We start from the raw sequence: 14,286 nt of genomic DNA on the forward strand, positions 1-14,286 counted from the left end.
TGTCGTGTCTAGGTCCGGGGACGAGACTGAGTTAAAGTCGCCCCCAAGAAATGTGGGACCGGGGGCACGAAGGTGCCCCGGGCGTCCAGAGTTGTTTGAATAGTCACCAAAGGAGGGAGCGTCTCACCAGGATTGCCACCCCACGGGAACCCCTGGTGAACCCTGAGTGCCACACTCTGTCATAGCCGTATCGCGTTAGGAAGGGGCAGTGAATACCCATCAGGTCGGTTTCTTGTAAGAGTAAGATGTCTGCCCCTGAGCGCTGCGCGTACCTGAGAACCTCCATGCGTTTAAAGCGGTCCAGGAGGCCACTAACGTTCCAGGACATGATACTCAGAGGGGTGTTTATTAATGGCGTGTCGAACATGGTGTTTGGGTTGACAATGGGATTACAAGTCCGAGGGGGAGATCCGGTTTGTGTGTCTTGTCGGGTGTACATCGGGGTGCTTCATGATTGCTGGTGTGGTCGAACCAAGAAACGTAAAGAAACACAGAACAGAGATAAAAACTCGGGACAACGCCTCCCCCCCACCCTACACTTCAGGAACAGATGCATCTGTCGCCCTAACAACAACCAGAGTGCAAACAACCAAACTAGAACGCTTTGGAATGGGAAAGCTTGGAGGACCCCTCCTCATTGCAGGATGCGCTTAAACCAGACCATCAGATAAGAAAGAAACGTGGCAGAACCAGGTATACCCTCCGGCTGCGGAGCCACGCCCGGCAGGCAGAGGTAAGTTCAAGCAGGATCTTTCAGATGCATGGGCTGCATGAGAGGTCTATGTCCGGGAGAACCTGCAAGGATGGTCGGGGTGAAGCGCCCCCGTGGGCCAGAAGGTCAGATGATCCAGAGTATCTCCCAGCTGATAGGTCGTTGGATAGCAGCATCGGATGCAGGGGGCGACTGGGTGGAGAGTCAGAGCGTGTCCGCCTCCGCACCTTTATTAAGCCTTACAGGTCGAATTGCTCTTTGAGTGACTGTTAGATTTTTGGCTGTGTGTTTTACATGCTTGGAGCCCCTCGTTGATTCTTAATGCCATTAATAAATTCATGGAGTTGTGCTTCTCTTCTGTGAGCTGTCTGGTTTGTTTCTGCCTGTGTTTCAAGGGTCTTCGATTGTGGGGGTTGCTTTGGTATGCTTCATGTGTAATGACTGGGTCGAGGACGAGGGACGTAGAGGTAATGTCCAGATTACTTACAGGTAATCCCCATTACTCTTAGTCGTACTCGTCCTCGACCTAGTCAGGTTTCCTACCCTCCCTCCCTGTGTCAAGCCTTTGTTGTGCTTGGTATGTCGGGAAGTGCTTTGCGCTGGTTATTGTGTTATAGCCCCTTTCAGGAGGGTGGGAAGAGCTAACAAGCGTTTGCTGTTCTGTTTCCGGTCAGGGAATATACCTCATGCGTAATGTCTGGGTCGAGAACGAGTGAGACTAAGAGTAATGAGGATTACTGGTAAGTAATCTGGACATTCTTGATCATAAACATATATTGTTAAGTTTTCAAACAAAAACATGTTTACACCACACACTGTTCCTAAACGAGCAGTTATTTCAAGAGGATACCTTGATTTTAGAAAGATGCCAGTCACGTTTCATTGTTTAAAGCTTGAGCACTTGAATGCTTATTTGATTCCTAGAGAGAAACATGTACATAAGCATGAAATATACCTTACTGTGCTCCAGGACAGGTTCTTAACGGAAAGGATTGTGCTTTCAGACGCCATTTAATGTGACCGTCAAGATGGCCCAAAACTGCAGGGCACGTATTAGAGTGAAACCGGGATGAGCTGTATAACTGAGCCGGACTTTTTATTACAAACGTGTGTCAATGTAGGCTTGTTTCTCACTGCACGATAAGCAGCGTGTAGACTGCAGTTTGCCCAACATAAAGCTGTTAAGTGAGGTGTGATTTGTGTGTAAACGTGTCAAAATAACTGATGATGCCAGAATATATCCTGCATAATCTGTCTTTATTTGCATATTGTGGCGCATGACTATCACTGTGCTAACAACGGCACTTACCACAGTAGATACACACCGCTCACGGACATCCTGGAGAACACATTGGACGATCTCTTAATATGCATCCAACAAGCCCCAGTTATGCCATAAATATGACGTCACGGTAAAAAACAGACTTGCCACCAGATAGCCAGCTTAGCAGACACACACATATATATGCAGCCATCAGTTATGTCTGCCAACATAGAAGATGTAGTACCATTGGCGGAGTGCACCCACCTTAATCCTTAAATACAAAAATCATTCAGCCACAGCTTAATGTATTGGGTAAAGCTACCAGAGGATAGGATCTGGACAGAATACCTATAAAATGTCACCAAAAGCTGAATCACACTTGTGCCTGCCGGGCTAACTCTGGTAGCATGTAGCATGTCACAGGACCCCCAGGCACTCTACTTGGCCATACTACAGGCAGAAACTGTAACACAATATATGTCCATCTGTAAGTTCCTATGCTGACAGTAAATTCAGTCCTCTATAAGAAGCAATTTGCATAAAGGTGCACACGCCCTCTAACGACCTCAGTATCAAATCTGCCTAGATTCTTTCATGGCATCCACTTGTGGCCTGCCCTACTTCTCTTAGCGCCTAGACGGAATTGTCTAGGGAGGTATAGAAGAGTGGTGTGAAGTGGTCAGGGATACAGCGGTGGTGGGTGCTGCGAATGATGTCAAGTGGCGTCTCCGTGTTGTGGCGTTTCTTGGTAGTTTACCGGTAGGACTACGGTAAACAAGGGGTTTGGGGGAAAAAAATGCAGTTTGTGCTATAAAGTTACCAAAATCACGGTGATGCTGGCATTCAGATACTAAACCGGAACAGCCTTGAAATTTCAGGGGCTCATGCACAAAATAATTTGTTTAAATGTATTTACTCATTGTTCGTCCACGATCCAAGGCTCACATGAATACATTATCCAAGTGGCGCCTATGTATTCTTTGTGTAAGCTGTAGATTCTGTTTTTAGGTTTCGCCTGGGGGCGGAGCTTCTAGCTCCGCCCAGGAGAAATCTATTGTCCCTACAGTGTACTGCTTAGTCCCGCCCTCTGTTCCATTGGCTAGCTCCATAAATGGAGGCTAGCCATTGGAAGAGATTGGCTGTCAATCACGCTTTCCCCTGAAAACGCGATTCGGGGGCGTTTCCGTGTCTTTTTTTAAGTCCCGCCCTCTCCTCTTCCCATTGGCTGGAATTTTACCTTCCAGCCAATGGGAAGGGGAGAGGGCGAAAAACACGCCCCCGAATCTGCCGGCCGGGACACCCCCGTGATGTCATTCCCCGGGCCGCGCTGTGATTGGCTGCCGGCCCGGGACCTGACTTGTTTCAGTTTCGTGTCATTTTTGCAGAGCCAGGTCTGGTGGCCACTGGCTTTTAGATGTTGCAGGATACGTGTATGTATGTCAGTGTTGTTCTGTTGCAGGGTTAACTGTCTATGATTGCAGAGCCCATCATGCTACATTTGCCCACTTCCCTCGAGGTTACTAGCTTAGGCTGTCCAATTTTAAGGGCGAATCGGTTTTTAAAGAATGTGTACCTGTGAAACGAGACAGATCCCCGAATGCCTTGCCCCTGTCGGTTGGAGCAGTTGACGGCCGCGCAACAGATCACCATCTCCGTGAAGCTTGTGCAAGATTACCGGTGAGACACTAAAAAGGGACAACAGCCGGGTGGGAGCAGCAGCGTTGCTTTTCCGTACATCAAGATGGCGGCGCTTTTTCACTTAGCAGCTGTTTAATCCGGAAGTACTTATAAAATTCCGTACAACATGGCATCCTGCTCATACGTAGATAGTGGTATATTGATGCAAAATATAGCCTTTATTATCTTCAGCAACATCGAATACAAAATGGTTCGAATAACCCAGTGACTTGTATGTTGAGCATTAAGCTTATTCAAAGTTAAGCCGCTCTGTGCTAAACATTTTACGTGTGTGTTGTGCGTAAAACGATTCTAGCTTTCCGGAATATGTACAGTATCAAAATTGAGACGGACTGCGCGTTAAGCGGCTTGGGCTAATTTCACTCTGCTCTGACGAATCGGTCCTGTTCGCTCGATCGATGAATGTACCCCCTATTCTTTCCACTCAAAGTAACGCTAATTGCTGTTAGAGATAAGTGCGTCTGCCCTACTTCCGGTATTACAGATCTTAAATGACCTGACCCCACCGCCTCCTTGTTGTCTTCACACAGACGTGTGTTCTGATTGTATAAGTGTGCTTCCTGGTAGACAAATCCAATGATTCTATTCGTCAATTATTGGACGTACAATGCTGCTTTCTGGCTAGGCTATCCTGTTATCTAAGTGGTCTTCTAGAAGTCGGAGGTGGAAGACCAGTCAAACAGCTGGGAACGATGGACGCAGGTAAGCTGGTGGGACCAGTAATTGACAGCTCAAGGGGGTGTGGCAAGGGCAATGAAAGTGTTAATGCCTCCAGGGGAAAGAGGCATAATTGCCAAAGCTTTTAAAACCAGGACCCTTCCACATGGACATCGACAGAGGTCGTTACTCACCTCAGTGTTCCGTACTTTTCTACGATTCTCGTATTGGAAATTGAAAGATTGTGCTATTTCATCTGATCTCACTGATATCTGCATTAAAGAGTCTGCCAGGGGGTATTCGATGAACGGCATTGCAAACTGAAGTGAGCAATAAGTCTGTCAATTGCTAACCTTTAAAGGGGTGTGGCATTACTTGCTAGTTGTTATACGTAACATACGTGTGCTTCTTTTAACCATCAGGTGGTAGGCAGTACGGCTTGTTATTAGACTGTGCGAAGTACGGATGCTGGTGGCCGAAAGGAAGTGTAACATTGCGCAGGGTCATAGGCAAATATACTCAACGAGTGATTGGAGGATTAGCTAGTTTTCGAAAGTCTACGTAAACTGATATCGCATCCTGATATAGTGTTCTTTAAAAAGGCGTGTCTTTAGATGTTTTCTATATTGGGGGCAGAGTTACATCGAAAACCAAAAAATAAAACGTATCTCCAGATGAGCACATCAGGACTTTTAGGATGCTGTCATGAAAAATCACGTATATGGAATGGGGAAAAGCACTCGCAAGAGAGAGACAATGAGACAGGAAGTGTAGCAGGGTGAGGAAGGAAAGAGGCTCGAGATGGAAACAAAACTGTCAGGCCTGGTATATAGCAGCACCAACGGTTAGTTTCTATGAAACACTGAACTTTTTTTTAAAGTACATAATGACCCCCGTTAGGACTAGGAAAACGTGACATCCACAAGGCCCGCTAGAAAAACTAAATTGCCTTAGGGAAAAATGTTCAAACCAGCCCCATACTGGAAGGGACCTCAAATAAAAGGAGGCCATATGGGCACGGTCGGGTCAGGGCCATCCTGCTGTCAAAGTAGCCCCCATGCCTGCAGCCTTTCGGGGAAAATGCCAACGTGGCAGGTTGGCAAGTGTGGCCTTGAACATGTTCCCTGATATAGGCTTTCCCACGATTTCTTCTCCTGGCAGCATTAGCAGAGGATATGGGTTGTACAACACATTATTATATTTTTACCAGGTGGAGTGCTAGAAAAACAGCTCACTATTTTTGCAATTCGTTCGTAATTTTTACGCTTGAGTAAGAATTAGCGTTGAGTTGCCGCCAGGCCAATGTCTGTATCTTATACACATGGATATCTTTTATTCCAGATCTTTAGCTGATGAGGTAATGGTAATTAAAATAATAACAGGGCATTTATAGAGCACGAACAACAAACTTAATGTCTCTTGGGCCTTCATTGTTGCTATTATTATCTAGCTTACCAAACTTGGAAGAACGAAAGGTAACCCGACTACACAACAAACTGAATCTGTGACTTACGGTTTTCACAAAGACATGTGCTGCACGCCTCAACCCTCTGAGCTTTTCATATTGGAATTTCCTGCAGATTTGCCCTTTTTTGATACTGAGGATTCGTTGAATTCATGTAATGTTTGGTCTCCATTGTGCAGATGAAAGTTTCAGCATGGGTCATGAGAGTTGTGCCATGCGGCTCTGTTCATCTGGAGATGCTCCATGATTTGGTGTGGTGTTTGAAGGTGAACGTCCGTCTACCGGTGAAGGTTACAAACCCACTGGGCACATCCAAAGTCTAACCAATCCATTGTCTAAGGTGGCTACTGACTCCTCATGGTGCCTGGCAAATGGTGGAAGCTGATTCTCCATGAGTTTTCGCAATAACTGGCCCGTGGCATTTGTATGACAAAGCCAGAAAGAAGGCGGCTGACGACAATAACAAGTATTGTCTGCTGTGCCCCCCCAAAGCATATTGTGGTATAAAAACCACTAAAACAGCCACTCTACAGCACTGTTCAAAATAATTTACAGGTTGGAGCAGGGAATGACCCTTAGGTCTAAACCTTTGTCTTGCGTTGTTGTCAGTGCGTTTTTCTAACAGCTGTGCTTAAAAAGTGTCCTGACCCTTATTTATAATAAAGTATGAGTCTGAAAGTGGATATACATTATCTTAAGCTTGAAACTTTTTCTGGCATACAACATTTTTTTTAATTCTCGCAGTTTGTCTGTCACCCGTCATATCATGTTCTTTCTTTCGCCCCAGTTCTCCGAGCAATAAGTGGCTTTGCTGATGAGTGCAAAAGATTCAAAGGAATGTGAGCCAGTGAGGTGGCAGGGCCAGGTTAATTTTTAAATATATTAAACATCAGTCCTGCCATTGACTGCAACAATTGGCGCTGGTGATTATTTTTCTTAGCGCTCATTACTCAAGTACCTTTGCAGCATGGCATGTGGTATCTGCACAGAATTCTTTGTGGCAAGGCCTGCCATAGATTGTACAGAATTTCAAAATAAATGTGGACAGAATACCCACATATTTAAAAAAAAAACTTTTTATAGTACTGGATATTTCAGTCAGAAAATCAAAAATGTATTAAAAGTCTAGTCCACTAACCAGAGCACGCAAATTATCTATATAACGTACTATTTGTATTCCTGCTTTATTTCAGACTTCACACTCTCAAAATAAATCATTAAAATCGTCCTTCTTGTTTCTAGTTTCGCCTTAAATATATTTTTTTCAATTCGGTATCGCACATACAATATCTTGAGCTAGCACGGGTTTATCTGAAGAAACTTTCGTTTTTAAGAGGCAGAATTCTGAGCCTAAACATATACAGTTTCCTAGAAACGAGAGCCTGGCTTTAATCCCGCAGCCACTGAAGCTCAAGGCACCTCTTCCAGGAGGAAACCACATGTTCACTACATCTGAAGAATGCATCGTGTGGGGCCCTCTTAGTGGATGTATCTGATGTTATAGGTACAGGGTTACCAAAGGAGGTTTACCAAGGATATTGCTGTTCTGCAGTAACTTACATATTTTTAAATTCCATTCATTGAGCAATAATATTTGACTACTGATAACATCTTTTATGAATGCTTGACTAATTACTGAAATGTTACCATCGATATTTAGTTTATTTGTAATTTTGTAAGTTAAGTATTTAAATAATTAAATAAATAAAAACATTAAACACACTAGGTAGGGCTTGTGTGTGTGTGTGTCAAGTTATAAGACCCCTTATTGGGCTGTTGTTGCAGATGACTGCCTACGAAGGTATCATTTTATAGATAACCTTCCATTACAAAAATGTTATGCTTCTCTAGTTTTTCTTGGTGCCCTCCAGCAGAGCCTTCACAGAGTGACTAGGGATTACACTGACAGTTTGGATTACACTGACAGTTTACACCTATGTCTGCTTGCTCCCTTTTGTAGTCTTTAATTACTTGTGAAAATTCTGTAATTCTTTTAAATGTATTTTTAAATGTGTTGCTTTTATGGATTTGTTGAAATCCAAATAAAGTATTTTTGAATTGAATTGACTAGGGAGTGCTAGGGAGTGCAGAGTGACTAGGGAGTGCTAGGGAGTGCAGAGTGCTAGGGAGTGCAGAGTGCTAGGGAGTGCAGAGTGACTAGGGAGTGCTAGGGAGTGCAGAGTGACTAGGGAGTGCTAGGGAGTGCTAGGGAGTGCAGAGTGCTAGGGAGTGCAGAGTGCTAGGGAGTGCAGAGTGACTAGGGAGTGCTAGGGAGTGCAGAGTGACTAGGGAGTGCTAGGGAGTGCAGAGTGACTGGGGAGTGCTAGGGAGTGCAGAGTGACTAGGGAGTGCAAGGGAGTGCAGAGTGCAAGGGAGTGCAGAGTGCAAGGGAGTGCAGAGTGACTAGGGAGGGCAGAGTGCTAGGGCGGGCAGAGTGCTAGGGAGGGCAGAGTGCTAGGGAGGGCAGAGTGCTAGGGAGTGCAGAGTGACTAGGGAGTGCAGAGTGACTAGGGAGTGCAGAGTGACTAGGGAGTGCAGAGTGACTAGGGAGTGCAGAGTGACTAGGGAGGGCAGAGTGCTAGGGAGTGCAGAGTGACTAGGGAGTGCTAGGGAGTGCAGAGTGACTAGGGAGTGCTAGGGAGTGCAGAGTGCTAGGGAGTGCAGAGTGCTAGGGAGTGCAGAGTGACTAGGGAGTGCTAGGGAGTGCAGAGTGACTAGGGAGTGCTAGGGAGTGCAGAGTGACTAGGGAGTGCAAGGGAGTGCAGAGTGCAAGGGAGTGCAGAGTGCAAGGGAGTGCAGAGTGCAAGGGAGTGCACAGTGACTAGGGAGTGCAGAGTGCTAGGGAGGGCAGAGTGCTAGGGAGTGCAGAGTGACTAGGGAGTGCTAGGGAGTGCAGAGTGCTAGGGAGTGCAGAGTGCTAGGGAGTGCAGAGTGCTAGGGAGTGCAGAGTGACTAGGGAGTGCTAGGGAGTGAAGAGTGACTAGGGGGTGCTAGGGAGTGCAGAGTGACTAGGGAGTGCAAGGGAGTGCAGAGTGCAAGGGAGTGCAGAGTGCAAAGGAGTGCAGAGTGCAAGGGAGTGCAGAGTGCTAGGGAGGGCAGAGTGCTAGGGAGGGCAGAGTGACTAGGGAGTGCTAGGGAGTGCAGAGTGACTAGGGAGTGCTAGGGAGTGCAGAGTGACTAGGGAGTGCAGAGTGACTAGGGAGTGCAGAGTGACTAGGGAGTGCAGAGTGACTAGGGAGTGCAGAGTGACTAGGGAGTGCAGAGTGACTAGGGAGTGCAGAGTGACTAGGGAGTGACTAGGGAGTGCAGAGTGACTAGGGAGTGCAGAGTGCTAGGGAGTGCTAGGGAGTGCAGAGTGCTAGGGAGTGCAGAGTGACTAGGGAGGGCTAGGGAGTGCAGAGTGACTAGGGAGGGCTAGGGAGTGCAGAGTGACTAGGGAGGGCTAGGGAGTGCAGAGTGACTAGGGAGGGCTAGGGAGTGCAGAGTGACTAGGGAGGGCTAGGGAGTGCAGAGTGACTAGGGAGTGCTGTGCAGTGCTAGGGACTGCAGAGTGACTGCAGAGATTAAGCTAATGGCAATGTAAATGACAATGCCATTTACTTATCTGTTTTCAAAACCAACACATAAATACAAATTTTGACATTTACAATGCCAATAGCTCTAACTTTTCCAAAGGCGAAACCATTGCATTGTAAATGCTTGTTAACTGTTCTCTCCGTCTCTATTATGTTTGCATATTTCTCTTCCTGTAGTCCTTTGTTTTTTCCTGAATTCTCTTTCTAATGCGAGTGCTTGTTAGTTCTTGGGACTGATTTCATATGTTGCCTGGCTGACCTTGGGTTGCAGCATCGTCTGCCCAAGGAGCACTGTATCTGTTTTCCCCACGTTGTATTTCATGGCGGATCACTTGTTTACAGTGTGTGACCCTGTAGTTCGTTTAGTGGAAACAAAGGCAAGCTATCTATTCAAAACTATTTTTTGTGTAAAAGCGCTACATGACTTATATTAGATGTTTGAACTGGAGTTGGGTTGTAAAATGCGAAAAGTTTCTGATTATTAGGCCTCTTAAAATGCAGTGTGATAAAAGTTGGATTCTCGCACCTTTTGTACTTTTTGACTAATTTGCGTAACAGGTATGCTGATTGTGTAATGACTTGCCCTTAGGCCTATTCCATTTCGCATGCCCTGTAAGCACGGGATCAGCAGTTTGTGTCCGAAAGCTTCATCTCCCTCTCAGGCAGAGTCACAGGGTCACAGTTGAACGACTCCCTGTGTTATTAATTCCTAGAACACACGGTGTCCTCTGTCAGGATTTGGGTTCCTCGGGGGTGTGATACCGTCACTGTGCCCGGCTGCATGCTTACCGTGTAAGAGATGAGAACCGGGAGCTACCACTGCAATATGCAGGCAATGAGCCTGTACTCAGGAGAGCGCTTCCTGACTTTGATTTCTGAACTATGCACCCCCCCCCCCGGATTTGTCCTGGCACTCTAATCCATACTCACTGGGTCACCCTCATGGACTTCTTTACGTTTTTTCTTTTGTCCTGGCCTCCATTTTGATGCTGTTCAAGGACGCTTTTCTCTGGACTCTGACCTGCCATCTTGTCCATTCCCTCGTCCTTTCCCTTTTTCCCTCGTTTCCCCCTTGACGATCCTTCAATGTTTCTTCCTTTTTCTGATTTGCCTTTTCTCCATACCCTTGTATCCCTCCCACTCTTCCTTGGTGTTGTGACTGCGTCCCCCCTCCGACCCCACTTAATGGAACTCTGCTCTCCTGGTTTTTTGGGTCTTGACCTGAGAAAATCTACTATTTGCATATCTATGGATATGTATATAGCGATAACTCTAATCACTAGTATATGCAGAAGACCTTTGTACTCTCTATCATTCCTATGTGACTCTTCGAGTATATCCATTCGTATCCCTTCCTTGAATGCTCCTCCTTGTGTGACTCTATAACTTGTACATTTGCAATTTTTTTCTGTTTGTATCTTTTAAGCAACGCACGTAATCCTGAGTCTTTATGATCGCAACCGCTTCTTATTTAAAGCGCTCTGACACCTTCGGGTAATGTTCGCGCTACATAAAATCGCATTAAATAAAAACTTCCAGTGTATGACTAACCCCTTTCCTCTTTCCTCTTTCCTCTTTCCCTTCCAGGTCATGGAAAAAATCACAAAGACGCGGCCTCTGTCAGGGCGACGCACCCCATACCAGCAGCGTGTGGCGTCTACTATTTTGAGGTGAAGATCGTGAGCAAAGGCAGAGATGGGTGAGTTTCGCTTTAGAATCGAACCTGAACTTGGCGCGGATGAATACACACGCGCAGCACCACCAAGCGCGTTGATCTCGCTCCGCCGCCTTTTTGTGTAGGAAGGGTCAGAGGTCACAGAGCCATCGCGCAAGCCTTGTTGAGCTGGAGGCTATATCGGTGTCAATCAATCAATCAATCAATCAATCACAACACTTGTATAGCGCGCTACTCACCCGGAAGGGTCTCAAGGCGCTTGGGGGAAGGGGGTCGCTACTGCTCGAACAGCCAGGTCTTGAGTTGTTTCCTCGAGGCGAGGTGGTCCTGGGTCAGCCGAAGGTGGATGGGGAGGGAGTTCCATGTCTTGGCCGCCAGGTAGGAGAAGGATCTGCCTCCGGCGGTGGCTCTGCGGATACGTGGTACTGCGGCGAGGGCGAGGCTGGTGGACCGTAGCTGGCGGGTGGACGTGTGGAAGGTCAGGCGGTCGTTGAGGTACTTGGGGCCCAAGTTGTGGAGAGATTTGTGTGCGTGGGTTAGGAGCCTGAACGTGATCCTCTTGTTGACGGGGAGCCAGTGCAGGTTCCTCAGGTGGCCGGAGATGTGGCTGCGTCGAGGGATGTCCAGTATGAGTCGGGCAGAGGCGTTCTGGATTTGCTGTAGTCTTTTCTGTAGCTTGGCTGTGGTTCCGGCGTAGAGGGTGTTTCCGTAGTCCAACCGGCTGGTGACGAGGGCCTGGGTGACCGTCTTCCTGGTTTCGATCGGGATCCATCGGAAGATCTTGCGGAGCATGCGGAGGGTGTGAAAGCATGAAGAGGAGACGGCGTTGACTTGTCTGGTCATCGAGAGGGAGGAGTCCAGGATGAAGCCCAGGTTGCGTGCGTGGTCTGTCGGCTTGGGGGCGGTGCCCAGGGCTGGGGGCCACCAGGTGTCGTCCCAGGCGGAGGGTGATGGTCCAAGGATGAGGACTTCCGTCTTGTCTGAGTTCAGTTTCAAGCGGCTGTTCTTCATCCACTCGGCGACGTCTTTCATCCCTTCGTGGAGGCTGGTTCTGGCCGTGTCGGGGTCTCTGGTGAGGGAGAGGATCAGCTGGGTGTCGTCAGCGTAAGAGATGATGTTGAGGTTGTGTTGGCGTGCGATGGCTGCGAGAGGTCTCATGTAGACGTTGAAGAGGGTGGGGCTGAGTGATGATCCTTGCGGGACGCCGCAGATGACTTTGGTGGCCTCGGAGCGAAACGGGGGGAGGCGGACTCTCTGTGTTCTTCCCGCGAGGAACGAGATGATCCACTTCAATGCCTTCTCTTGGATGCCGGAGTTGCTGAGGCGTTGGACTAGGGTGCGGTGGCAGACAGTGTCGAACGCTGCGGAGAGGTCCAGGAGGATGAGGGCCGCTGTTTCCCCGTTGTCGAGAAGGGCTCGGATGTCGTCGCCTGCGATCAGGGCAGTCTCGGTGCTGTGGTTGGCTCTGAAACCGGACTTAGAGGGGTCAAGGGATCCATTGGTCTCGAGGAAGGCGGCCAGCTGTCTGTTGGCGATCTTCTCGATGACTTTGGCAGGAAACGGGAGGAGCGAGATGGGGCGGAAGTTTTTGAGGTCGGTGGGGTCCGCTGTTGGTTTCTTCAGTAGGGCGCTGAGCTCGGCATGCTTCCAACTCTCTGGGAAGGTGGCGGTGTCGAAGGAGGTGTTGATGACGTCTCGGAGCTGGGGTGCGATGGTAGTGTCGGCCTTGTTGAAGACGTAGTGAGGGCAGGGGTCAGTCGGAGATCCGGAGTGGATCGTGTTCATTGTGCGGGCTGTGTCTTCGGTGGTCACTGCGTTCCAGGTGCGGAGGGTCGTCGTGGGGTGCGCTTGTTCGGCGGTTGGGTGCGGGGATGGTGTGCCGAAGCTGTTGTGGATGTCGGCAATCTTGCGGTGGAAGAACGAGGCGAGGAAGTCGCAGAGATCTTGTGAAGGGGTGATGCCGTTGTTGCCGGTGCTGGGGTTGGAGAACTCCTTGACGATGCTGAAGAGTTCCTTGCTGTCGTGGGCGTTGTTGTCCAGTCGATCCTTCAGTGACTTCTTCTTGGTGGTGCTGATGAGCTGGTGGTGCTTGCGGGTCGCGTGTTTGAGGGCGGCCATGTAGTCAGTGGTCCGGTCGAGGAGCCAGGCTTTCTCGAGGGTGCGGCAGGTTTTTTTGGAGTCCTTGAGTTCGTCGGTGAACCAGGGGGCCTTCTTGCTTCTGGGTTTGCTGGGAGGGTTCTTCAGTGGTGCGAGGTCGTCGGCGCAGGCTGTCAGCCACTGCGTGAAGTTGCGGGCTGCTTCGTTGGGGTCCGGTGACCTGGCGGGTGGGTTCTGGCTGAGGGAGGTGGTGAGCTGGTCGGCGGTGATCTTGCTCCAGCTTCTGTGAGGGACCTTTTGCGGGTGGTGGTGGGATGTGGTTTTTCTGAAGCTGAAGTGGACGCAGCTGTGGTCAGTCCAGTGAAGTCCGATGGAGTGGCTGAAGGCGATGTGCTTGCTGGATGAGAAGACTGGGTCAAGCGTGTGGCCGGCGTAGTGGGTGGGGGTGTTGACCAGTTGCTTGGGTCCGAGGTTTGCGAGGTTGTCCAGCAGGGCGGCGGTGTTGCGGTCCTTGTTGTTCTTCAGGTGGAAGTTGAGGTCCCCTAGGAGGATGTAGTAGGCGGAGGGGAGGGCGTGTGGGCTGATGAAGTCCGTGATGTCTTCGCTGAATTGTGTGCGTGGTTCCCGGGGGTCTGTAGATGAGGGTGCCTCTGAGGCACCGGCTGTTAACAGGTGGCAGCCGGTGTTTCTGACCTCTGGAATGGCGCGGCAGCCCCGGAGCACGTGCTCGGCAGCGCTACCCCCTCTTTTGTAATCTGGTACTCCGCGTCTCTTTGTTTCGAAGAAACATTGTGTAATCGCTAATCCTTTGCATTTAAACTAGAGTCGCCTCACTCCAGCCTCCAATGCTAATGCTGTGCCTGGCCCCATTCTGCCTTGTAATGTGGCCCATTTTCTATCTGATTTCTGGGGTATAGCTCTATGGTGAAGCAGGTGCACTGGTGCCGGGGCAGAGGTCTCTGGGGCCACTTATCCTTTGTTATAGCTATATCCCATGTTTGCTCTAGAGTCCACGCATCACTGATACACCACTGTCTAATTTGCCTATTTTTGGTATTTGACTGCAACGCTCTCAAGTTGCCAATGCACACTCTGCTTTTTTCCTTTACATTTGATGCATTCTGGAACTTTTCCTCATTTTAT

The 14,286-nt window shown here is 48.8% G+C and overlaps 1 protein-coding gene across 1 annotated transcript in view; it reads left to right on the forward strand.

The window, feature by feature from the left end:
- The window catches only part of RANBP10 (RAN binding protein 10), a 652,739-nt gene that overhangs the window by 128,910 nt on the left and 509,543 nt on the right, over positions 1-14,286 (forward strand). The window contains exon 2 of the mRNA XM_086945263.1: positions 10,959-11,070. Coding sequence (XP_086801389.1) covers positions 10,959-11,070 — 112 coding nt within the window. The remainder of the gene's footprint in view (positions 1-10,958; positions 11,071-14,286) is intronic.

Source organism: Lissotriton vulgaris, chromosome 12 (genome assembly GCF_964263255.1).
Source record: "Lissotriton vulgaris chromosome 12, aLisVul1.2, whole genome shotgun sequence".
NCBI lineage: Eukaryota > Metazoa > Chordata > Amphibia > Caudata > Salamandridae > Lissotriton > Lissotriton vulgaris.